The 26,729-nt window shown below is 43.2% G+C and overlaps 1 protein-coding gene across 2 annotated transcripts in view; it reads left to right on the forward strand.

Annotated features, from left to right (window-relative positions):
• The first annotated feature begins 4,570 nt into the window (after nucleotides 1–4,570).
• The window catches only part of GATA5 (GATA binding protein 5), a 31,368-nt gene continuing 9,209 nt past the window's right edge, over nucleotides 4,571–26,729 (forward strand). Inside the window, exons 1-3 of one of the 2 annotated variants that reach the window (XM_007475601.3) lie at nucleotides 4,571–4,694; nucleotides 6,056–6,826; nucleotides 11,534–11,709. In XM_007475601.3, coding sequence (XP_007475663.1) covers nucleotides 6,298–6,826; nucleotides 11,534–11,709 — 705 coding nt within the window. In that variant the 5' untranslated portion in view covers nucleotides 4,571–4,694; nucleotides 6,056–6,297. The remainder of the gene's footprint in view (nucleotides 4,695–6,055; nucleotides 6,827–11,533; nucleotides 11,710–26,729) is intronic. The other variant, XM_001368148.4, reaches the window with a different exon arrangement.

A 26,729-nucleotide genomic window follows, 5' to 3' on the forward strand; every position in this document is an offset into this window, starting at 1 on the left:
CCTTCCCGGAGCTGGAGCAGCGCCTGGCTGGGGTGTAGAATGAATGCAGAACGAAAGTGGGTGGGGGTTAGGGAAGTAGGTGGCACTGTTCCCCAAAGAAGATCAAAGCCAGTGTCTGGGAAAATCTAAGGAAAGAGTCTATCTCTGCCTTTAAATTTATTAAAGGGAGGGGACAGGAGCAGGGAAATACAGAAATTTTCTCCTAGCAGAAAAACGGATTAAAAGAGTCCAAGACTCCAGGCAAGAAACCCTGGCCTGGCTAATGACTGAACTCCGTGGGCACCCGGCAAACTCCCTCGAACGTAGATTTCACACAGTGCAAAAGTTTCTTGGGGAACCTCAACCCTTGACCACTAATGCTGTGGGGGAATCCGCGATGCATCGTAGTGTCAGCCCAGGTTCTACGGCTTATTCTCTCTTCTCCCGCCCCTTCTGCGGATCCTGGAAGGCTCGGTCTCTATCGCAAACCTAGAATTGCAACTTTTATTATAGATGCTGCAGAATTCAGAATGATCCCAACGCTGATGTTTTCCTATATTATTCAGGAATTGGCCTCAATTATCTGTTCCCTTTGGCAGTGGAGGCAAATAATAACAATACTCGCACAAATACTTTGTAAACCTCTTTCAAGTTTTCCATAGCACCACCCTCCCATTCCCAAAGGAATCAATCAGTAACTCAGAGACTCGGAATCTAGAACCCCACGCCATTCCCAACCTGGGCTCTGGCTGCCGCCAAACCCGCGCACAGCGAACGCCTGACTGGAAGGCGGTGTACACACTAGCCTTTCTCTGCTCCAAGTCTCGCCCTCAACTTCATCCTCGTTTTACACTTTCCCAAGCATTCTTCTCCGGCTCTGAGATCGATAGCCTTTTATTGGAGTTAAATTCCTGTTTCCCAAACGAAAACCAAACTGAGGGTGGTCCCAGGCACTTTAGCTTCTCTCAGCTTCCCCCAAAGTGCAAGGGAAAACCTCGAAGTGGGTTCCAGCGAGCTAGCTGACCTCGAGAAGCATCACTCCGAGGCCCCTGCCCGCTATCTCCTCACCCAGAGCTTATTCCTTAGAACTATTTTAAGGCCTGCCCCTGGGAGCAAGCTCACACAAACCCCGGGCTTTAAGCTTCTTCAGCAGCCCAGGGCTTGGGACGCACACCTGCACACCTCCGAATAGGACCTGTCCAAGTCCCCAACCTCCGGGTCTCCGTTGACCTTATTTTCCCACCCTGGTTCCCATTCTTTGACTGGAGACTCGTCCCCTACTCCTTCAAAACCCGACCTCCAAACTTTGTGGATGATTGGGGAGTTTTGGCGCAGGAGGAGACTGAACAATGGAGGCTTGAATGAAGTTTTCAAAGGGAGAGGGGCTGAGAAAGACTGATCCAGTCGGGACCCGATGGGACAGGACTGGATGGGACGGGCCAAGCCAGCTTGCTTACTGAACAATAGCCAATAAAACAGTGAAACGAGGGTCACCACCCAAAGAGGGCTACATTAGCCTGAGGAACTGACCTGGAGAGTGGGAGCCTGGGATGCGGAGTTATCCACTGCTCCCTTCCTAATTTCTAAATTTCCCCTGCCAATCAGTTTCAGAATTAGCAGGTTCCATTTTGGGCAGTATCCAGAAGCCCAGGTTGGAAACGGTGAATCTTCCACGACTGAGATTTGGTGATGAATAATACGTGCCCAGCACAGCACCTGGGAATATGCCCTGATCTCCGTAGTAGGAATACATATTACTCAGTGGGTAAGGAAAAACAAAATATTCATATGCCCTCTTTCGAAACTCATCACAAAATAAAATAACACCTGAATATTTCAGAGGTCTAGGGAGTCATCTATGTGGGGCATTCCTTTCACCAAAGCATTTCATAAAACGTTTATCATTTAGAAAATGGTTCTCAAAAGTCTCTGTGATTAAAACAATTCCTCTCCTAACCGTCATTCTAGGGATGTCTTTCCAAACTTAGCTCACTAGCCTGCTCCTTGAACAACAGACTTACAAGCTTTCATTGAGTCACAACAGAAACTCTCTGGCTGATTTGGTAAAGCCTGCTAGATCCTTCCCTGGCATAGTCTTTGGAAATTCTGGATCCCCTCCTACACTTAATGAGAACTCAGATTAAGATTTTCCTAGAGGACAATATTGGGAAATATAGATTGCATATACATATAATTATATGTCTATTATAGCCTTATATTTCACTTATGTGTGCATTACATACATTGCAGATAATCTCACAATCATATATGCAGAAGATATGTGACTCCATATATAATCTTGTGTGTGTATTCACATGGATGAAATCACAAATACATATATACACATAAGGCAGCCTGAGTTGGGAGTTAGTCTTAGATTCAGAATGACTCCAGTCAGTTTCTAGGACATTCTGGTTGTGTAACATTGAATGGTCACTTAACCTCAGTGTAGATGGTGATAATAATCTCAGTGATGATGATAGAACTATATCTGTATGCATACACACACGCATCCATTGATACATGTACATATACATACCTATATGTTTTTTTTCTTATTGAAGTAAGATAGAAATACATGCACAAGCATATACAAATACCTTAGAGACAGACAACTTGTTGTAGAATAGCTGTTAGTGGTCAAAGAATGGATTTAGAGTTCTGGCCTCTACTTCCTCCTCTCCTATATGGAACTGTGGACAAATCACTTCTGCTCTGAGTCTCCTTTCCTTAATTTGTAAAACTGTCAAATTCTTTCTGTAAGGAAGATGTGAGCTATTTGTTATTAAAGATAGAGTACCTGATGTATTACTGAAGCAAGAGTAACAGGTACATTATAACATAATTCCTATCAGCTCTATAAAAATTGCACTTTTAGCATTGTGTTATATACTATATGTCTACTACAGGACACCAGTATATTGTGTTGTTATGCCATGCAGATTCTTCTGTCTCAGAGAGATATGATTCCATCACTCTTTCTTTAAACTGGTTGGTTTCTGGGGTGTCCTAGCTCCAGGTGGTTGCCAGGGCAGGGCAAGCTAGCTTTACCAAGTTGGACTTTCTCCTCCATTTCCCTCGAAGCCACTGCCACCACCTCCCCTTTTTATAGAACCAATTTGAGCAGAATTCTCCACATCCCACAGAACATATTTTTGGATGGATTTATGAGAAAGGTCTGGTCAGGAACAATAGAGGAGTTCAAAGCTCTTGAAATTGATTCGAAGGTGGGATAGACATAAAAGCATAGCCCCATAGCGCAGAGACAGTTGAACTTGGAATTAGACGAAATCGTTTGAGTCCTGGCTTCTGCACCTACTAATGTCCATACCTTGAACAACATGCTTAGCTAAGGCTGTTTTATCGTTTGTAAAATGGGGGCCTGGGAGGTGGATAATACTTGCACTATCTCACAGGTAATTCTTCACAGTTGTGAAGGAAATGTTTTGTAAACCTTAAAGTATTGCTATTAGAATTAAGCCTTTGTCAGCTGGGTTTCTGCAACAAAAAGGACTGCTTTGGGCTTCTGGACCCCCAGTAGTTCATGGATGATGTGGAGATCCAACCATCGGACCTGACATTTGGTTTCTTTCGTTGACTTTAAAATGTCTTCACTAGCTCCGGCGGGGCTGCTGAACTACGGTAGGGTAGGGAAATCCAACGTCTGGAGAGAGACTTCAGGAAGCTGGAGAACTACAGCTGGGTCCCAGCCCTGGGCAGTAGTCTGGGCTTACGGGCTTCATTACGTTAGAGACCCAGAGCACGAAACGTTTGCCTAGAAACCTAGGGCCCTATCGGTCTCCCCCTTCAAAACTGAGAGGCGCCCATACAGCATCTCTTCCAGTTCCTCCAAAAACCCACCTCTAACACCCACCTCCACCCCCTACCCCAAGACTTTTGCAGAGAGCCAGATTCGAGCGTTTTTCATTTGTCTCTTAATTTAAAAAATTCCACTCCATAGAGAAGAACACATAGGACATTCTGCCTGGGGGCACAGAAAATTCCAACTTCCTTGTGCCAGGTGTCCTCAAGCTTTGGAGTGTGTGCGTGTTGTTTGTTGGGAGAAACAAATATCGGGCTTAGACTCACCCTCAGCTTCCAGCCGCCCCTCCAGGCTTCGGCTGGCTTCCGGGTGAGAGAGGCTGAGGGGTTTGAGATCCCGCTCTGGCTGTCACAGCCACTGCTTTGGCCCTCTGGGTGGCCTGCATGAGGGGCTGGGAGGAGGACAAGACCTCTGGGTTGAATTTAGAGTAAATAATCAACCAATTTATCTCTTAGTTGCCCTCTGTTCCAACATTGGGAGACTGGCCCAAAAGACCTGGCCCTAGAAAAGGAGAGCTTTGCCCACCAGACTATTCGGGCCCCAGCCAAAGAAGCCTGGGATTTCTCCTACTTGGTTCCAGCCCGAAGCCAAATTCCCAGAGAAAGCCGTGCAGGGTCACGTGGTCCCTCGGGCCAGAGCCCGGACGCTGACCCGGGCTGGGGGCTCGAGGCTGCCCGGAGCCCCCCAGGAGGGCGCTGGGAGGTGGGGCTGGCCGAGTCGGGCGGGGCCGGCTCTGACCTTTGGAGAAGCTTAGCGGCAGGGGGTGGGTTCGAGGGGAGGGGAGGGGAGGGGCTGGGGCCGGCCCGGCCCTCGGCGGGATTCCCTGCGGCGCAGCCTCTGGCTCCCAGTTGCTCGTTCGCTTCGACTGCTGCCCCCTCCCCTCCACGCCACAGTAAGTATGATGTCTCTGCCCACCTTTTATCTGCCCGCCCGGCCTTATCTGGTATTTGGGGCTGCCCCGAGTCCGTGTGGATGCGAGTTCCCGGTGGAAGTAGCTCTCCCTGAGGCCCCCTCCCACTCCAGTCCGGTCCCCGCCTCCCTCTCCCTGCCGGAGCCCGGAGCCCGGAGCCCTTCAAGCCGCTGCAGGGGTCTCCGAGCCGCAGCGGGCCCTGCTGTTCTATTTCAAGGCAAGATTTTGTCATCCCTTTAGGCCTTGATGGTGCCAACCTAGATGCTTTCCGCGGGCCTACGTTTAACTCCCAGGGGCCCTGCTGCACAGTGGGCGTACCAGGGAGAACCAGGGTCTTCCCTAGCCTCTTGGGTCTTCAAATACTTTCTCCAGCGACAAGCTGGGGAGTTGAGTCCAATGGGTGAACCCAAAAACTACCCTTCCCCTCGCTGTTTTCTCTTCCCTTTACTTTCTCCTCCCCTGGGGCGACCAGATCCCTGGAGACATTCTCCTCCGCCAGTTCTCCTCTTATTCTCCATAGCGTGCTAGTCCTAGAAACTTCCCGAAGTCGGAACAGTGCAAAGGATTTCTAAGATTAGTGATGGTTTGGTGATTCCATTTTCACCGATCTAGTCCACCTCTGAGTCTCCAACCTAGGAAGATCTTAGCACAACTTTTCCTCTCTGAAATGAACCGGGAGCCTAGAAGTTAGGCCGGGATAAATGGGTGGGGGTGGAATAGTTCCTAAGGTTGATTCTCTTTTTTCATTGCTTCTCTGTACCCCTCCTCCGGAAAAGTGCTGAAAAGAGAACTTTTTCTTTGGCTTAAGGAATTTAACGAATTTTAATTAGAAGTGAGCCCGAAAACGTAGTACCCGGGTTACAAAAATCACCGGAGCAGCGATTCTTGGTAATAGGAAGTGGGAAAGGAGACGAAGAGGGTGTGTTGAAAATTCGCTACGTTGGGAGCTGTCCTCAGTCAGGTCTTTCAGTATCCGGCTCTGATTATATTTCACGTTTCGAGGGAACGGGGTATATTGCCCCTAGTTTCAGCCAAGCAGTCTGGAAAGTGTGGAGGGGATAATATATAGTACCAGTTGAGCTAAATGGGAAATTAACCTTCCACTAATGTTTATGGTCGGGTCTTACTGGGACTTCTCCGAGAGAAAACAGGTTCAAGCAGGAATTGAGGAATTCAAAGGGGACCCAAACCCAGAGCGCAGGTGTAATCCCGAAAACTGGTGGAAGGTTTGGGGGAGGAAGGTGATCTTGGGATACAGAGAAAAGCGCCAGGTCCATAAACAAACAAACAAAAAATAAAAAGGCCAAATTGATGATCTTTTTCTCTTTTTCATCTCTCTCCAGGTAACATCCTCTTCCTGGCAACATCTGGATACCAGTCCTCTAAATCGAGCCAGACAACCAACCAGATACTGGACAGAAAAGTACCCAAGTCAGACACTGGGGGAAAAACAACCGAATCCTAAAGCCTTGTTCCTTTGGTCTCGGCACCTGGTTCCTGCTTTGCCCCTCTCGCTGAGCTTCCAGTTTTAATTGCACTTCCAACTGCTCCTTTCTGGGCCGGGAACTAGGAGGCCTGCTTTAAAATGTACCAAAGTTTGGCCCTCGCTTCGAACCCGGGCCAGGCACCTTATACCCATGACTCCAGTAGCTTCCTACACTCGCCAGCCGCCAGTTCCCCCGTATATGTGCCCACGACGCGAGTGCCCTCTATGTTGCCCACTATGCCTTACCTGGCAGGCTGTGAGGCAGCGCACCAGAGTCATCCACTGGGCAGTCATCCTAGCTGGGCCCAGGCAAGCGGTGAGGCCTCAGCCTTTAACCCTGGCAGCCCCCACCCGCCCTCTGGTTTCTCCTATTCACACAGCCCTCCTGGGGGTAGCGGAGGGGGTCGGGATGGAACCTACCAGAGCCCTCTGCTCCTGGGCAGTGGCACTAGGGAGCAGTACACTAACCCATTGGTGCGCTCAGTCAGTGGATCCTATTCCAATGCCTACCCAGCCTATGTAAGCCCGGACATGCCCCCCTCCTGGACCACAGGCCACTTCGAAAGCAGCGTTCTACACAGCCTACAGAGCCGACAAGCTGGCCTTCCAGGCCGGAGGTCCACCTTTGGTGAGTTCTTTCCTCCTTCAGCCAACCAATGCCCCCCACCATTCTTCCTATGCCTTCCCTCTGTATTCCTAGTGATTCCACTTATGAGTTCCCCACGACATCTTCAAGATCCAACAGGAACTTGTCCCTGTCACCCCTGGTGTGAAGTGGGGAGGATGGAAAGATCAGACAGAATGGGAGGGTAGGGAGTAGTTGAGAGGACAGAAGGAAACAACTTGTTTCTCTACTTTATCCTTATTTTGGAGTGAATCATTTTTTTCCAGAGGGAGAATTCCTTTTCACTCACCCCCTTTTCTTAAATGTCTTTCTGCCTGAGGTCAGGTTCAAAAGCTCACAATTATTACAGAGGAGTTCCCATCCCCTCCTACATCCCCCCCCCCCCCCAGTCTCTGGGGGATTAGATCCCAGTGTCTTTGAGGCATGAGACTTCCCTTGAATCTTTGCCCTTCATGTGAAGGGGGGGTGGGGGGGATAGAATAAGGATTATTTCTTTCAGAGACAGGCACTTTCCCCATTCAACCCTACTCTAATTCCCAAATCTCACAGGTTTCTGAAAGGGTGACACTCTCAAGTGTTAGCCTTGCCTACCCAAAGAAAGTGGGGAGATGTTATAGAAAAGCAATTGAGAGATTTGTTATTTGATTATTTAGATCAATGGAAACACTCTCACCCCAATTAAAAACACACACACAAAGAGCAAAAACTTTTCACCAAACACTCCCTTTCCATCAATAAAAAGAATTCAGGGATAAATTATCCTCATGATTATTTTTACCCCCTCCTTTATAGCCATGCCAGGCATTATCCTACATGCCACCCCACACCCTCTCTATAGTCTGAGAATTGGGGAAGAGGTTTTTGTCCAGGGGAAGCTCTGCCCTATGTCATTGGAGGAAAACTCCTTTGAAACAGTATGTAAACTCTAACCCTTCAACCAGAGACAACCTCTCCAAGATCTTTTTCCTTGCCCTCACCTGAGCTCAGCACCCCTTTTCTGATTGAGCTGAAGGCTTGGTGCTTTAAGCCAGAGGGACATATTTACAGGATTCTAATATTTAAGTAATTTATTGAAGTAAATTAGTTTATATCTGAACAGACTTTTCATCTCCTAATTCTTTCTCTTCCAAACAATTCCCAAGTTGCCTTGTTCTCTCCCTTCCAAGGAGATGGTGAAACTCAACCAAGCATGGGACAATAAAAGCCACTTGGGTGAAGGGCCATTTTAGCCTATTCTTTAAGCCTCCCTACCAAATTCAGAATCACAGACACTCTTCTGTCACCCTTTTGCTAGGTAGCCCTTTACAGGACTAAGTTGCTTCTTCTTCCTCTGTGGTACTCAAGACCCAGTCTGCAAGTACCAAACTTCCTCATTCTCCTCTCTCCATACCGACTCTTCCTCCTCTCTTTCCTCTCCTTTTCAATCCTATTCTTGTTCTTTCTTCCTGTCTTTTCTTTCACGTTGTTTCCATCCTCTCATTTTCTCTTCTCTTTACCCAGCTCTCCATACTTAGGGCTTACTCTCCTTATTTCCCTACCTCTCCATGCTTTCTTGGATCTACCTCTCCTTTCCCTTTCCTCTCCTCTATATTTACAACTGTCCTGTCAGTCCTCTCCCACCTCTCCTTTTTCTTCTTCCCTCCCCTCACTGTCCTGTCTCCTCTGGCCCTTTTCTATAAGAACTCCCCATTCCACCCCTCCCAACTTTATGTTTTGTTTTGAAAAACACTTCAAGCCCTCTGCAGAGTTATCTCCTTCCTAGCTGTATCTCCTCTCAACCCCCCCCCCCCCATCAACTCCATGCCTGGGCTCCGGGGAGCTTATCTCTACGGAGAACAAAGTCACCCAGAGGAGAGGGTGTGAGGCCTTTGCCTTCTCTATGCCTCCTCCCCCACAATTGCAGAGTTCCCAACCTAAATTGGGAAAATAAAGATTCTGTCCCTCTCCCTCAAGCTTTGACTGCTCTACATCTCAATTAAATGAATAATTTAGATACACCCACTCACTTCTAAGACCCCCAAGGGTCATCCAACTAGACACAGATTGCCCTAAAGTCAGGATAACTTTCTGTTTTCCATCCGGTTTCTGGCCATTTGTCTACTCTGGAGATTTGCTTTGGGGTAGAAAGCAAAAGGAGCTGAGGGGTGAGGCGGCATGATTTTGGAGAAACTTCTGGTTTAGAACCCCAAAGATGAATAGCTGAGCTTTACTTGGCCTGGCACTCACTAACCAGCACTGACTTTCCCAGTAGAGTCTGGTGGCCCATCATGGCTCACCTATTTATTTGGTCACTTTCCACCACTGACTTCCTGTGCCTCTCCTCTCCTCTCCTTGAGGAACTAACTGCCCAAGAACTGGAAAGGCTTTCAGTTAGCTACAGGAGAAAGGAGCCTGGGAGACTCCAAATTTCGTTTATCTGGAGGAATGTCAGTCAGACCTAGCCTACTTCTAGATTCCTTCCTTTCTCTTTCGATGAGGGCCTTTTCTTTAGGACACCATAAGATTTAGAATTAAAGAGAATCTAGAATGTAAACCGACAGTGCTGGATTGGATTTAAGAGTAAAGAACAGCAGAATTAGATGGAGCCTTAGAATATTTTATGTTAGAGCTGGGGAAAGGGAATTTAGAGAAGGAATCTAAGATAACATTTATCATACAGATTGGGAATATATGCAGATACACTGTACAGCTAGAGAAATGTAGAGGAAAGGGTCGGAAAGGGACTTGCCTAAGGTCATACATGTATAGTAAATAGCCAAAATGCCCAGAATTGAAGACTACAGTATGCTGTGCTCCTGAATAATTAGGTCATTGCCGAGATTGAACTTCTTGGAATTTATCCATCACCTTCCTTGGGTAACGATTACTGTAGGGAATGGGGAGATGCTACGGAGCTAAATGAGATGAGGGGAACTATGAGTTTCGATTTTTCTAAAGGAAGTAATCTCCAAAAGTTTATCCATATGGACTCTAGCTGCTGCTAGCTCTAGCCGCCGCCAAAAAGCAACACCAAAAAAGCAGACTAATCCCCAGGCCTTCTCGCTCTCAGCTCTGCTCTGGTCCTAGTTCTAAGGTCTCAGGTCCCAGGTCCAGACCCGCCTTCACTCCCCTCAACCCCCCCGACCCTGGCGCTGCTCCTCTATCGGTCAGTGGCAGCCCAGCCCGAGGTGTGATTGATCCTGCGTCACACACCCCACACCCCCCCCACAACAGCCCTAGCGCCCGCGGCCCCCACACACATTCCATCCGTCTTGGCCCAGCCTGCGCGTCGCCACCAGTCAAAGCCCCCAAAGGTTTGATGGAAATCAGGGAAGCCCTCGAGTCGGCCCCCAGCCCCTCCCACACCCACCCACTTACCCACCCCCGCCTTTAATCGCCTTACAATAACAACGCTTCTGAGCCCTGTTTAGACAACCCGGCCAGCGGGCCAATCTATCCGCCGTCCGGGACCCAAAGCTCAGTCCGGGCCTGTGGGGCGCGCGGAGGCCAAGGACTAGGCTTGGACAGCCCCCGCCCAGTCGCCTTAGGAGAAAAAGCAAAACCCGCAACAGTTACACCCCAAGCTGGGGATGGGAGTGAGGAGTAGAAGTGTGTAGAGGGAGGAAGGCCAAAGAAGAGTGGAGAGAGAGAATGCGTGGGCGCAAAGGATAAAATCAAATTTCTTAGCACGAGGGATAAGGATGTTTAGCACTGTGTATCGGGGAAGAAGAAAAGGCTCTGAAAAAAGCAGAGAAACTTCTCGAGCCCAGTGTTTGTTTGTTTGTTTGTTTTTTTGTTTGTTTTGGGAGGGGTTGTTTTCTTTTTCCGCCGAATACATTCCCCCTACCTAGGAGGCTCTTGGACTAAGAAGATAATGGAGATACTTGTCAGGACATTACAGATCACACCGTGCCCGGGTTTCTCCTAGTGTTGCGTTTTCTAATCCCATCTCTGACACTCACTGCCAGACTCTCGATAGCCAAGATGTAGTGTTAAGACCGTGGACAAGTTTCTTGTTCGTGAAGTCTCAGCTTTCAGAGACTCTAAAATGAGGTCCTTGGGCTTCAAGATTTCTCAGTTCCTAAATTCTGTACTTTGAGAGGGTTGGTTTGGGATTCCACCATGGAGAAGATATGCAGAAGGGGTATAATCGCGCTGAATCCTATGACGCCTTTCCCTCTTCCTTGTGTTTAAACGTGAAGTCACAGACCTGGAGCCAAGGCATACAAAAGCCCGGGGCCTCTGGTATTCCGGTTTAGTGCTCTTTTTATTTGTTTGTTTGTTTAACACATACAATAGATTCAACTTTTCCCTCTTCCTTTCAATGAAAAACATCAAAAACTATTTCCCTCTAAATTCTTCCCTAACACCCTCTACCCAAATAATAGAAACTCAAAAGTCTGACAATTAAGTCGGCCTTCTGTACCCGTGGATCGGGACTTGGATGTGGGGAGAAATTAAGGAGGAGGTAAGAGTACTAGATTTGAAGTTGGAAAATGAATCTGATATTGAATCCTGGCTCTTTTTAGCTGAGTAATTTTAGATGCGTCACTTAACCCCTTTGGGCCTCAGTTTCCCCATCTGCAAAGTCATGAGTTTAGACTAGATGGTCTTAGAAGCCTTTCCTAGCCCATAACTACTCTGATGTAATGGGGAGGACAGCTGGACTCTGCATATACACGTCCCCTCTTCTCTGCAGACGGATCCTGATGCCCTTTCGTCTCTGCTCAGTTTCAGAATTCCTGGAAGAGTTCCCGGGTGAGGGCCGAGAATGTGTTAATTGTGGGGCTATGTCCACGCCGCTGTGGAGGCGAGACGGCACGGGCCATTACCTCTGCAACGCCTGTGGCCTCTACCACAAAATGAATGGCATCAACCGGCCGCTAATCAAGCCCCAGAAGAGGCTGGTAAGTCAGAGCTGGGGAAGAACACATCCGGGTCCTGCGGCCCCGCTACAGGGTAGAGAGACTAGGTCTCCGCCCTGGAGCTAGGTGCGGAGGGGATTATGCTAATACGACTAACAAAAGGGTCTTTTGTCTAAATCCTTAATGTACCGGGGTCGGGTCTCCCTCGGAGACCCTGAACATAGAAGTGGAAGAAGGGATTCTAGAAGAAGAGGAATAGTGGGAATGGAAGGGTTTGATGAAGAAGAAGGGTATGGAAGAGGTTCTACGGCTGCAAAGCAGGGCCAGCTGGGTGAGCGCTTTGTCCAACTCCGCATACCCAAAGGAAGAACTGGTGAACTGGGGCTCACTTCCTGGAAAGGAGAAGTTGAGCAGTGCATTTTGAGTTAGAGAATCTCTTCCCTAGCAGCCCCCTCCCCTGACTATCACCACGGTAAAGCAGTTGGGTAGAGGACAATATTCACTAAGTAAAGCTAAACGGTAGTAAGGGACCTAAAAGGCCATCTAGTAGTCCAACTCCCTCATTTTACAGATGGAGAAACTGAGGCCAACATATGTTAAGTAACTTGCCTGAGAGCATACAGAGAATAAGCTTCAGAGGCAAGAATTGAACTCAAGTCGTCTGACTACCCTTTCTGCTGCCCAAAGATTAGTTTCTTCTCAAGCAGGGCATAGAGGGAGTGCCAACCCATTTCAGCGCTCCAGGTTAAAAGAGAGAACTTTTACATTACTCTTTTCCACTCGATTTAGGGCAAACGGGCTTGAGGTTTAACATGTCGGTACCTCCTCTCTCAGTTCTCTCCCTTACCCCACCCCTGAAGCTTTCAGTCTAAAACCTAACAGATAGGTCAGGGTTAAGTCCCCTCTCCCCCTTTTATTTGATTTCTTGCACTTTCCAGTTGACCAGTTCGGGCTAGAGATACCAGCGGAGCTGCTTTCCAGGACTGTAGCTCAGGTCTTTTAAGCGTTCGGTAGCTTGAGGCAGGATGTGCAGGGTTCCCAGTACACTCCAGCCTGCCCCAGCCTCTGGGAAACTCAGAGCTGTCTTAGAATTTCTCGGCTTCGAGAGAAAAATTATACATAAACTTTTTTTAAAAAGCCATTTTCCTACCTGTATGAAGCTGATCTTTGTGGATTTGGAGATTTGGAACATAGGAATCAGCCCTGTTAAGGAAAGGTATTCAAGCAAAATTCATACATATCTGGAAGGAGGCTCCCAACTGGAATTATGAATTGGTGAGTGGTTCTAAATAGGCCAGTAGGCTTTCTCCGAAAGCAAATTCTCTGTAATCACTGAGCAAGGAGATTGAGCAACCTAAGGATACCCACACTGGAAAAGACTGTAGCCTCTGGAAATACTTCATTCCCAGAGGTACTCAGAAGTTCTTTTTGATGTTCTAAATTAGATATTAATATCCTTCTCCGAAAAGATCCTAGCTAGTGTGGTGCAAAAAGAACAAAAACAAAAACAAAATTGGGAGTTTTTGACACGTGGTGATAACTTTTACATTCTCTGAGTAGAATTGCCAAGATCCCCCAGGGAGCACTTCTCTGTTTGACTCACACCTGCCAAAAACCTGCTTCTTAGGATATTGTATAAAAATGTAAAATTCTTTTTCCCAAGAAGAGGAAAAAATATTTCATAGAAACAGAACTAAAATGTTTCAGCCAAATGAAGAAATTCTCCAATTCCTTCAACTACTAGAAGGCTTCTAAAAACAAAAACAAACAAAAAAACACAAAAGCCCAGATTAGACATCTTCACAAATTCTTTAGTGATTGGCCATATTAATGGGATTGGATCTCTATTTTCCCCCCTAATCCTGTAGTCGATTACTGGAGGTTTGTGCCCTTAAACAGAAGTCCCCAAAGCAAGTGGCTGAATTGTCTACCTTAACATGAAGTCAATTATTTATATTGGTTTCAATATGGGCTTTCCATTTGCTTTGAGAGGTTTAACCCCATGTGGGAATGTGGAAAGCCTAGGCGATCTGGGAGGAGAAAACAGGAATTGATCCTGAACTTCTGGTTGGCTGACACTAATCAGAGACCACTGGTTTCGGAGGGATAAGGCAGCTGCTTGACTTTAGGAGTTTTCCACACTCTAAGATGAAGTTACCTTTGGAATTGGGCTGGGCTAAGTTAAAAGTAGTTTCTCTTATGTGGAACTTGGGACTAGATCCTCCTTTTATGGCAGATTGTGAGTTAGCTATATGGTAAAGGAGTAGGCATATATCGACTTCATTTTCAGAATACATTTTAGACATTTTCACAATTCAGTTAGCTTTGTGTTCACTCCTTACAGAATGTTGAGTTAAATGTGCCCAAGTTCTCAGCTAAGACTAACCAGTTTTAGTGTTTGCTCCCATGCCCTCTTCATAAGAGATCTATACATTTATGTTTACATATTTCACATAATAAATATCAAGAGGGGAGTATACAAATTAATATTCAATTGAAAAATATTTATCTTCATCTTTGTCACTATCATGAGATTTTGTTGAGAAAATATATGTAAAGTACTTTTCAAACCTTCTAATTAACTTCCTAAAATGCAGATATGACCATTACACACACACACACACACACACACACACACACACACACACACCAGCCAGTGTTTCCCTATCAGCTCTATTGTCAAAAATAAAATGCTGTTTGGAATTCAAAGCCCTTCTTAACTTGGTCCCCGCCTATCTTTCCAATTTTCTTATACCTTACATCCTCTCCCTCCACTACATACTCTATGATCTAGTGACACAGATCTCCTTGCTATTTCCCAAACAAGATATTCCATCTCCAAACTCCTGGCATTTTCAGTGGCTGTCCCCAGACCTGGAATTCACTCTATCCTTTTTTCTGTCTCCTGACTTCCCTGCCTTCCTTCAAGCCAAAGTTAAATTATCAAGTTCTACAAGAAGCCTTTCTTGATCCCCTTAATGCTAATGTCTTCTCTCTAATGTTTATCTGTTTTTTTTTTCTGTATGTCTTTTTTTTTTAACCTGTTTGCATGTTTTCTACCCCAATAGATTGTGAACTTCTTGAGCGCAAAGACTTTTTTTGCAGTGTAGGCACTAAACAAGGACCGGAATTTAAGAATACCTTGAAAAGGACCAAACTATGTCAGTTGGCTCAATGCATTTTTTTATTCATAAGGCAAATTTTAATAAGTTTAAATGTTTATTTCAAAGTAAAATTATAATAAATTTTGTGTCAATTGATAGGTTTGGTCCTTCTAATCTTAATAAATGCGTGTTGACTGATTATTAAGAACTTGCTATCTGTTAGGAACTGTGTTAAATGTTGGAATATAAACATGCAAAAAAGATATTACAAGCTCTCAAGGAACATAATTCTAAAGGAGAGTTTTGTTGTGTTCAATCATATCTGACTCTTTGTGACCCTATGGACCATATTGTTTTCTTGGCAAAGATACTAGAGTAGTGCACCATTTTATTCTCCAGTAGTTTAAGGAAAACAGAAGTTAAGTGACTTTCCCAGGGTCACACGGCTAGTGCACATCTGAGTGTTCTATCCACTGTGCTACCTAGCTGCCCCTCAAGGGATTTTGTAGAACAAAATTTTAGTAATGAAAGCACCTTCAATGTTTATCACTTGACTACTAGTATTGGTGGTAATGGTAGTAGTACTAGTAGTAATATTAATTTAGTAATATTTAATGATCTTTAGTGATGATGCTTCAGTAATACTGTACTTACTAATAATTACTTGCAGCAATTCTTGAAGAGAGTTCAATTATACCTCTAAAAATTTGGAAGGATTAGAACTTATGATAGATAGTGGAGAGACTATTCACATTGACTAAATTAGAGATCCTTGATGTCTTAATCTAATAATACTGAGAATCCCCAAAGTCTTAGTGCTTTAACAGTTTAATATTAAATATTAAAGCTTGAGATTTAAGAGCTTAAAACTGCACTTAGACTTTTGGAACACTATAAAAATACCATTAAACCAAATTTGATTTATTTTTTAAAATGTGTTGTGAATTGTCTATTCATTAACTGATTTTGTTTGAAAATAATTAAATTTAAAATCTAGTTAGCTCCAAGCATTTGGGGAATTGTTTTTGCATTTTTTAATTTTGCTTTGGTAACAATAACTGATATTTATACAGGGTGTCCCAAAAATCTTAGTGTCATTTTCATGGCTTAAAACCACACTAGGAGAAAGGTATAAGCATTTATTAAGTGCTACTCTGTGCCAGGCACTATACTATAAACTCTTTAAAAATATTAGATCATTTTATACTCCCAACAACCCTAGGAAGTGGGTGTTATTATTATCTCCACATTATAGTTGAGAAAACTGAAGCAGACAGAGGTTAAGGGATTTAACCATGTCACACAGCTAGGGAGTGTTTTGGAGTTAGATTTTAACTCAAGGCTTCCTGATTCTGAGACCAGCATTCCATATACTGTGCCTCTTAGTTATCCCATTTGGGATACTCTCCCAAATAATGCTTTTAAGTTTTTAGATCACTTTATAGATACCTAATCATTCAAGTCTCACAAGAAGAAGGCTACTAATTACTAATTATTCCCACTTTCCAGATGAGGAAACTGAGGCTCAGAGAAGTTAAATGATTTACTGAGGATCACTTAGCTAGTAACTCTTTGAAATTTTATTAAAATCCAAGCCTACAGAAAAAGGTTTGAAATTAGGTCTTTTGGGCAGCTCATCTAAGGGGCATTTTCACCCTTTATAACCCTGAAGAAAAATAAATAAGTCTAGGTTCCGGGATAAGTGTAAGGTGAGAAGATTTAGGGTAAGACCAGAAATAGGGCTCAGCACAGTTAAGTTTAGGTACTTCATCAATACTCTCAGATAGTTTATCCATGTAGGTCTACATAGGGTTTCTAGTCTAAATACTGTATAAAATCTGGTAGCCAGTTTGGTCCAGTAACTGACTTTTTAAAAATGAATTTAGTACTTTCTCTAGTTTAATTTAATTGACTTTCTCATTGAAAAATAATTTTAGGGAAAGAGGGGAACTCTGAGTAGAGGGTTGGAGATGGCTTGATGTAGGCAATAGCTAGTTAGGTTTAAGAGTCAAGAAGATGTAGGCTTTCTTTTTCTGACCATTAATAGGTAAGTTTCTTAACTTCTATAAGCCCCATTTCATGGGGATACCAATATCTATCTGTAGTACCTACCTCAAAGGGTTGTTTGGGCATTCAAAGGAGATAATGCAGAGAAAAGACATTGTGATATTTATATATGCATACACATATATTGATATAGTTATATATGTGTGTGTGCACATATAGATACAGATAAATAGATCTACCAGCTATTTCTCATCTTAAGTCTACTAAAATCTCTGTAAAGATTTTCTATTGGTAGAGGGGAAAAGTAATTGTCCTTTAGAAAAGATTGTTTTTGTTAAAACATTAGAGATCTAGTCTCATCATCATAGGATATCAAAGTTAGAAGTAGAGTGGTCTAACATTTTATGGAGAAAGCGGAGGTTCAGAAAGGGGAAATGACATATCCAGGTCACACAGTAAGTCACAAAAGAAAAACAAATTAAAAAAAAAAACACTAGGACCTAGCACTCATGACTGCCTGACCAATGCATTTGGACCTTCAGTAGCACCACCTGGGAAGTAAGGAGGATAGAGCAAGATCTTTCCTGCATCTCTTTTCACACAGAATGAATATGAAGCCTCCCAACTATATAGCATTAATCCTCAGAGGACTCTTCTCTATAAGTCTTAGTTGGTCTCTGTTTCACTCTGTCTGTTTCCCTATATTTTTCTTTCTCTATGTCTCTGCCTCTGTTTCTCTGTATCTCTGACTCTCCTCTTCCTCTCCTCTCCTCTCTTTTTCTCTCTTCTTTTTTTAAAAAAGTATTTATTTGTTTGTTACATTAAAATACCTAGTTAATTTCCTCCTTCCTTCCCCTTCCCCTATCATCTGACAAAAAGATAGACAGACAAATAAATATATAGACAGATACATACATATATAGATGACAGACAGACAAACAGGTGGGGGTGGGGGAGAGAGAGATAGACAGAGACAGAGAGAGAGAACTACATCTTACTTTTTTCTATTTATCAGTTCTTTCTCTGGAGGTAGATATACACAAGTCATTCTTCAAATAATATTTCTGTTGCTATATAGAATATTCTCTTGGTTCTGCTAATTTCGCTCTTCATAATTTCATATAAGTCTTCCTGTGTTTTTTTCTTCCAAAATTAACCTGTTCATCATGTCTTACATTACAGTAGTATTCTATCACAATCATATGACAAGGCTTGTCTAGTCATTTCCCAATTGATAGGCATTTTTTCAATTTCCATTTCTTTGGCACCACAAAGAGAGCTGCTATAAATATTTTAGAACATATAATTTCCTTTCCTTTTTCCCTGACCACCTTAGGAAATAAAACTAATAGAGATATTGTAGGGTCAAAAGGTATATGCAGTTTTGTAACTCTTGGAGCAGAATACCAGATGGTTCTTCAAAAAAGTTGGGTCACTTCACAGTTCTCCTGAGAATGTTTTAGTTTTCCAAAACCCTTCCAGTGTTTGTCATTTTGCCATTTTAGCCAATCTGATAGGTGTGAGATGATATCTCAGAGATGTTTCGATTTACATTTCTCTAATCAATTTAGAGCATTTTTTCATAGTTATTCATTTTATTGAGACTAGAAGTACAGTAATCAGTCATAGGGTGATCTCACTATTGATCAGAACAAAAGCTTTTCTACCTGGCCCAATTTGCCCCCTCTTCAGGCAGGCTGGTGGCCCTCTGCTTTAGGGGACTCCCTATATTTATATCAATATTAATGTAAAAACTCAATCACCTTTAGCCCTCTATGACCAACATTGGCTAAGAACTCATGAATTCAAGTAATCTACCAACCTCAACCTTCCCCAGTAGTAGGTATTTTAGGTATGTGCCACCATGATTTACCTACCACTTTTAGAAGAATGGATGGGACAGCCATCTGTCATTTCATACACTAAATTTTCAAGAAAAGAAATATACTTGTAAAGATCCTGAACCAGAAGCAGAGATTTGACTTAACATTTCTGACCAGTCCAAAGGGGAAAAAAAGGTCGTTATTTAATTACATGGGGAGAAACCCCACAACTTTGCTATTATTTAAAAGCAGATGGGGTGGGAATGATTTCTAAAGTGGAATGGTTTCCTGTTTTTCACTATCTAAGAATGGGATGGAATGTTTATTTTATTTATGATTGAGCCCAGGAACTGAGGAGTTGAGTGTATGTAGTATATAGTATAATGTAGCCTAACCATTGGTGGCTTCCTTCTCCATGGGTGGCAATGGAATCTGGCCTCTTTTCCTCTCTCATCCCATCCAATGGCACCATTCAGGAGAACAGGCAAAGGGATTTCCCCTCCTCCACACAAGCTCTTCTTTCTCACTTGGTATCTTCTCAAGTCTTCCTTTCTAAGACCCTGAGGTCTCACCTCTGACCTGTTGTGGAGCAGCAGGAGTTCAACTTTATTTTTCATCTCCATGCTCATAAGGTCCTCACTTTAGGTCTTAGACTTTCCTGGCTCGGAAACCACAAGCTACATTTAATATGTGATATCTTCCAGTTAAGGAATTAGCAAGATTATCGTCAGTACTAGAATTTACTAAAAATTCAATTTTAATTAAAGAAGCAAAGGGAGGACCCACTAATCAAAATGAGCATTTCCTACTCAAGCACCATGATGCAAGTGTCAGAATCTCTTAAGTGGACAGGGTAGAGGGCTAAGTGAAGTCAGGGGGAGTAGTAGAGTCATTTGGATTTTATAGCTACATTTTAAAGCTCAAAGACAGCTTAGCATATCTCAGGAGAAGCCATTCAGTCCTGGGCATGAGGATAGGAACTTTTGGTTCAATAAGGAGTACCCTTTCCACGATTTGATCAAAGCATCCAAAGTACATTCCTAGAGTTGGCATTGAAGGTTAGGGTTTTTTTTCTTCTTGCATTCCACTTTTTTTTAAGAATCTCCAAACTTTGAGTCCTAGCTTGAAATTTCATAGTTCTCAGCCCAACCACAATGCAAATATAAATCTAAGCAAAAACTGGATTATATTGATGGGAATGGTGGTCAAACAATCAATTGACAAGGATTTATTAAGAGCCTACTATGTGCCAGGCACTGTTCTAAGCACAGGGGATATCAGCAGTTATTGCCCTGCTTCATACGATTATTGGAGTCTTCCAGTCCTCAATTCCTCCAGTTTACTAATCCCAATAGCAGTTCCAAAGGCAAACCTCTGGGTGTTCAGCTCATTCATTCATTCATTCATGCATGCAAGCATGCATTCATGTATGAATTTACTTACTCCCCCATCAAACACTTATTCATTGCTTGCTATACACAGAGCCCTGTGCTAGGTATGGGGGAAAAGGCAGCACCCCAAGTCTCCTGGAGTGGGCTCTGTTACAGAAAACTATAACATGTCCTGCTATATGATAAATGCCTTAGAGAAAGGGCAGTAAAAAGTGCTCTAGGAGGTCTGAAGGGGGAAGATCATCTCTGACCAGGGCCACCACACTGGGGCTCTGCAGGGGGAACCCCTAGACTAAGGAATTGATCTCCTCACCTAACAAGGATGTATTCATAGGAGACAACAATCACTTTGTGAGAGAAAATGGGCCCCAGGTTTCTCTGCACTATTTTGACTCCACTAGGCCATATTTTTTAATGATACACAAGCCTCCCACCCTCCAAGTTAAAGAGGCTGGTCTCTATCACTGCTTCTATTAGAGTTCTATTGGCATCTCTACTATCTTTGCAAGTGTTATTCAAAGAAAAGCAGCCAAAGGTCATAGTCCTCGAAGAACTGTCCCATTGACTCATAGGAGGTATATTCACCATTCTGTAAACACAAACTCTTTCCCTGTTCCCCAAGATTATTTTGTTGGGGAAAGATTTCGTTTGTTCATTTATTCATTCATTCATGAAGCATCTGGGGGCATGGTAAAGAGACCTCTGGACCTGGAGTCTGAAAAACCCAAGTTCAAATCCAAACTTGGACACTTACAAACCAAGTAACCCCAGGCATTTGCCTGGGTTTGCCTCTTAACCTCTCTCTGCCTTAATTTCCTCATCTGTAAAATGGGGATAATAATAACACTCATATTCCAGTATTATGGTGAAGATCAAATGAGATTATATTTGCAAAACACCGTGCAAACTTTATGATGCTACATGAATACTAACTATTGAAATGGTCATGATATGATTGATGCCTCTAGACAGCAAGATGGAGCAGCAGATAGAGTGTTGGACCTAGAGTCAGGAAGACTCATCTTTCTTTGTTCAAATCTGGCCTCAGATACTTCCTAGCTTTGTGACCTTGGGCAAGTCATTTAACCCTATTGGTCTCAACTTCCTCATCTGCAAAATCAATGGGAGGAAAAAAAAACAGAAAAACATTCCAATATCTTGGCAAAGAAAAGTTCAAACAGGAATGGTTCCAAAGAGTCAGAGATGACTGAATGAGGTGTTAAGAACAAAGAATCACTCTCTATGATGCTAATAAAGTAGAGGGTGTAGGAAAAAAAAATAGGACTGGGGCTTATGATCCTTTCAGGCCATTGAAGTTTAATTTGAGAGAGATCTGTGGCCATCATCTTTGGGCAGTTCTGACACTTGGGCCAAACTGTATCCCATAGCATCAGACATGCCCTAAACTCATCTTTCCAGTTCTTTTTTTTTTTTTAAACCCTTACCTTCCGTCTTGGAGTCAATACTGTGTATTGGCTCCAAGGCAGAAGAGTGGTAAGGGCTAGGCAATGGGGGTCAAGTGACTTGCCCAGGGTCACACAGCTAGGAGGTATCTGAGGCCAGATTTTAACCTAGGACCTTCTGTCTCTAGGCCTGGTTCTCAATCCACTGAGCTACCCCGCTGCCCCCCATCTTTCCAGTTCTGAAAAGAATACAGGAAGCAATAAAATTGCATTCAATTCAATTGGAAGGGAAATTAAATGCTAGTTGCTCATGAATTGATATATCTGGTACCTTCCTTTTTTAATGACTTGTTTTTATTAGTTAGGTCTTTTTTTTTAACCCTTATTTTCCATCTTGAAGTCAATGCTGTGTATTGGCTCCAAGGCAGAAGAGCAGTAAGGGCTAGGCAATGGGGGTTAAGTGACTTGCCCAGGGTCACACAGCTGGGAAGTATCTGAGGGCAGATTTGAACCCAGGACCTCCCATCTCTAGGCTTGGCTCTCAATCCACAGAACCACCCAACTGTGCCTATTAGTTAGGTCTTAAGGTCAGTTGTTTTTGAGATATGTTACATTTGCAAGCCCTCTAAATTTTGATGTCAGTAGGCAAAGTCCTCATGGCCATACCCTAGTTATGGTTCTACTTCAGCTAAGTGAGCTAAAGACCCTGAGCCCCCTATTATTTCTCCAGTGATGCATTTGTTCTTGAGTAAACATAAAAGGTCTGGGAAAACCAGTCTGAATTATAGTAGGTATTCATCCAGTGAGTCAGAGATAAAACCATAGTTCCTAAATCACAAACAATTTGTAAGGCAAAAGTCCATTAGAAATATAGTTAGTTGAGGCAACTAAGTGGCCCAGTACCTTGAGGGCCAGTCCTAGAAATGGGAGGTCCTGGGTTCAAATCTGGCCTCAGATAATTCCTAGTTTTATGACCCTGGACAAGTCACTTGACCCCAGTTGCCTAGCCCTTGCCACTCTTCTGTCTTAGAACCAATACTTAGTAGTAAGGGTTAAGTAAAAACAAACAACAAAAAAAAGATGAAAGGTTAGCTACAAAAACAGAGCCCAACTCAAATTGGGCTGTTACTACACATCAGAAAATATCTCCAACATCTTTCTACATTGTAGAAGGTCCCCCATCCTGATCCATGGAGGTTTGAACCAGTATCTTATAAATTTTGTATCAATACACATGGAGCCTCAGTTTCCATATCTATAAAATGAACGTGTTAGACTATATGATTTCTAATATCCATGGTCCGGTGACAACTCATTAATTTGACTCAGCATTATCCTCTTAATCCAACAACTCTGCCCTTAGCCCCACTTCTACCTCCCAAGAAACAAACAACCTGGATCTTTTTTTCCCCTCGGAGTTAAGTTTTCTCTTAATTATATGGATAATTATTCCAATTCTCTACCTCATCTTACCTCTATGAGCACAATCACAGTGTTCTGTTTCTACTTAAAAACTTCTAGCAGTGTCCTGTCACTGAGGTCTGATGCCTTTTATTTACAGAGTGAATGCTAAGTTTATGTTTATAGAATGAATGAGGAAGGGAGGAGGAGAGAGGAAGAAAGGAGAGAATACGCATTTATATATCAACCACTGGTTCATTAGAGGGAGGGCTGGACTTGCAATCAGAAGACCTGAGTTCAAATCGGACCTCAGATACTATGTGACCCTGGGCCAGTCACTTACCCCTGTTGGCCTCTGTTTGCCCATCTGTAAAATGAACTAGGGAAGGAAATGGCAAATCATTCCAGTATCTTTGCCAAGAGAATCCCAAATGTGGTCTCAAAGAGTCAGATAAGACTGAAATAACTGAACAACAAATATGTCAGTCACTAGGCTAGCCACTTTTTACAAATATTATCTTACTTGATCCCCACAATAACCCCATGAGGTAGGTGCTATTGTTGTTTTTTTTTAGTTGAAGAAAGAGGTAAACAGTGGTTAAGTGACTTGCCCAAGGTCATACAGCTAATGTCTTGGGATGAATGTGAACTCAAGCCTTACTGACTCCAGGCTCACTGCTCCATCTACTGTTCCCTCTACTACCCCAGTGAATGAATGAATGAATGAATGAATGAATGAATGAATGAAGTCTTTCCCCAAAGCAAATGCCTATGAAAATCAATGACAATTAGGTTTATCTGAAGCTCTGATCTATTTTTAAAACTTAGATATTCACTCTTTTATTTATATAGAAAAGAGGACTCTGGACTTGGATTTGAGTCTTGACTCTTCTTCTGTCTATAAGCCTTTGGTGGGTTCCTTCACCACTCTGTGCCTCATTTTCTTATCTCTAAAATGGGAAATAATAATACCTGTCCTGTCTACTTGATAGGCTTATTATAAGACTAAAATGAGTTGGTAGATATACTAACTCTTAAAAAGGAACTCCTTGTTTGTCAAATTGAGTAACACCCTTGAGCTTTGCAGTTTACAATGTGCGATGTCCTGGGCTAGGCACTGGGTTCGAGAGAAATCCTATAACATAGCGCCCCTGCCCTCCCAAAGCTACTAATTTAGCATATTTCACGATTATGGAGATGTTTCCCCAATCAAAGAAGGGGCTTCCAGAGGAGAGATCCGAGTAGCAGATGTCCCCTTGCAGCTGAAGCTTTACATGTAGACTCTTTGATCCCAGTGTTAGACCCCAGGAATGAGGAGAGGGCCCTCCTCCAGTAACTGCATTAGAGAAGTATAGAAGAGTGTGCTATGTGAAGCCATTGCTAACCAAGGACCCCTTTAGCAGGGCTCTGCTGTGAGACCCCTCAGTCTCTGTAATGGAAAACAGAATTTCCTCAGAATCTAGCAACATTGCAGCAAACAGCTACATAGAGATGGTTTCTGGTCCCCCCCCCTCCCCAGGCAATATCACAGAAAGTTGCTTCTGAACAGAGTATTATCTGAAGGGTTTGCAATATTAAAAAAATAACAAACATTTGAATACAATGTTGAAGGCAATGGCTTCTTAGACAAGGTCATCGTGCAAAAGAAGGGCTGAAGGAGGGGAAGTTGGCCCAGGGGCCCTGCCTTTGGAGAAAGTTGCTGGTAAATTCAAAATAACATATTATACCATTTGTCCTTCAGTGAGCAAAACTGTAGCCTTGGCAGTAGTTCCCGCCTCCCCCAGGATGATGTATCCCAGCAGAGAAAACAAAAATAGGTTGGAACGAGGCCTTTTAGTCCAAGGGTGAGGATACCTCCTGAATTTATTCAGACTTTGCAAATTCAGGTTTCTTCAGAAATGAGACTCCCCAATTTTCATTGAATTCAAAGTTGAAAGAGCATTTCTCTCTCAATCCTTCTGACAGAGAATTTCCGTCAGAAATACATAGGTATCCCAAATGAAAAAAACCCAGAAACTAAGAATTCTTTCGACTTTTCAGTATGATTCATGCACTTCAGAATTATGCAACACAGGCCTATTATAGAGTCTAACTTTTGTTATGTTTTATTTTTACTGAGTGTCTCAAGCAGTGATACGCTCTCTACTGTAAAGCGATAGAATATCATTTGTCTAAAAAAAGTTTTTTTTTTTCTTAACTCAGAGCATGGTTGCATAATTGCATTATTTTTGCTATCCTCACAATAACTCTGTGAGATAAGTCAGCAGTGTATATTATTATACTCGTTTTCTGGAGACACTGAACATGCATGGCATAGTGGAAAAGGGAATTGGCTGGGATCAGAGTTATATCCCACTGTCAGCTTTGCTTTTTAGGCAAAACACTTCCCTGTACCTCAGTTTCCTCATCAGTTGAATGGAGAAATCTAGGTGGCACAGTGGAGTACTGAGTTTGGATTTAGGAAGGCTCACCTTCCTGGGTTTAGATCTGCCCTCTGACAGTAACTATGTGACCCTGGGCAAGTCACTTAACCCTTTTGGCCTCAGTTTCCTCATCTGTAAAATGAGCTGGAGAAGGAAATGACAACACACTCCAGTATCTTTGACACTGGAGTCACCAAATGGGGTCACCAAAAATTGGACACAACTGAAAATGAATGAACCACAACAAAGAGGGACAATAACATCTTCCTTTTCTACCTCCAAATGTGAGGCAAAAGTGAGGAAAGGGATGGGAAAAATTGTAAAGTGCTTTCAAGGAGGTCGAGGACAATTACAATTAGTAATTTATTCTTTGTGGGGAAGGGAATAAGTATTTATTACTCCTATTATGTGGCCAGGCACTGTGCCAAACCTTTTTACAAATATTATCTCATTTGATCCTAACAACAATCCTGTGAGGTAGGTGCTGTTATTATCTCTGTTTTTTTGTTGTTCTTCCAAACTGATCCATCTCACTGCCCATTTTCTCCATTTACAGTGAAGCAAACTGAAGCAGACAGAAGTTAAGGGTCTTGCCCAGGGTACTAAAGCTAGTAAACCTCTGAGGCTCAATTTGAGCTGAAGTCTTCCCCATTCCAGGCCCAGTGTTCCATTCGCTAGCTGCCTCTTTAGGGGGACCATTCGGATTCTTTTTTTTTTTTAAACCCTTACCTTCCGTCTTGGAGTCAATACTGTGTATTGGCTCCAAGGCAGAAGAGTGGTAAGGGCTAGGCAAAGGGGGTCAAGTGACTTGCCCAGGGTCACGCAGCTGGGAAGTGTCTGAGGCCAGATTTGAACCTAGGACCTCCCATCTCTAAGCCTGACTCTCCATCCACTGAGCTACCCAGCTGCCCCCTTGGGACCATTCTTAAATCCAAAATATATTCAGTAATATATCTCTCAAGGGTTTCTCACACACACACATAATAGTAAATCTGCTCTCATAGCATGCAATAATGGAAAGATCCTTGAACCAGGAAGCAGGAGAGTTGGTTTCTAGTTTTAGGGGGGGGGAAAATGGGTCACTAGGAAAGTCATTTTACTCATTCTCTTACCCATAAAATGTGGTTTCTACCACAAGATCACCACTCTGACTATAACTATTACTGCTATTGATGGTGATACTAATAGTGTTCTCTTCATTCTGAAATTACTTTGTACAACTTTGTATATGTTTGTGTGTGTATTTTACTCCTCCTCCCCCAGCAGGATGCAATCTCCTGAAGGGCAGGAATCTTTTTCACTGTATTCCAAATATTTTTGTTATTGTATCTCCAACAAGTACAAACCTTTTTTTTTTTTAAACTCTTATTTTCTGTCTTAGTAACAACTTTTAAGTCAAAAGAAAAGCAAGGCTAGGCAAACAGGGTTAAGTGACTTACCCACGGTCACACTGCTAGGAAGTATCTCAAAGGCCAAATTTGAACCCAGATCTTTCCAACAACAGATCTTG

The sequence above is a fragment of the Monodelphis domestica genome, chromosome 1, assembly GCF_027887165.1.
Source record: "Monodelphis domestica isolate mMonDom1 chromosome 1, mMonDom1.pri, whole genome shotgun sequence".
NCBI lineage: Eukaryota > Metazoa > Chordata > Mammalia > Didelphimorphia > Didelphidae > Monodelphis > Monodelphis domestica.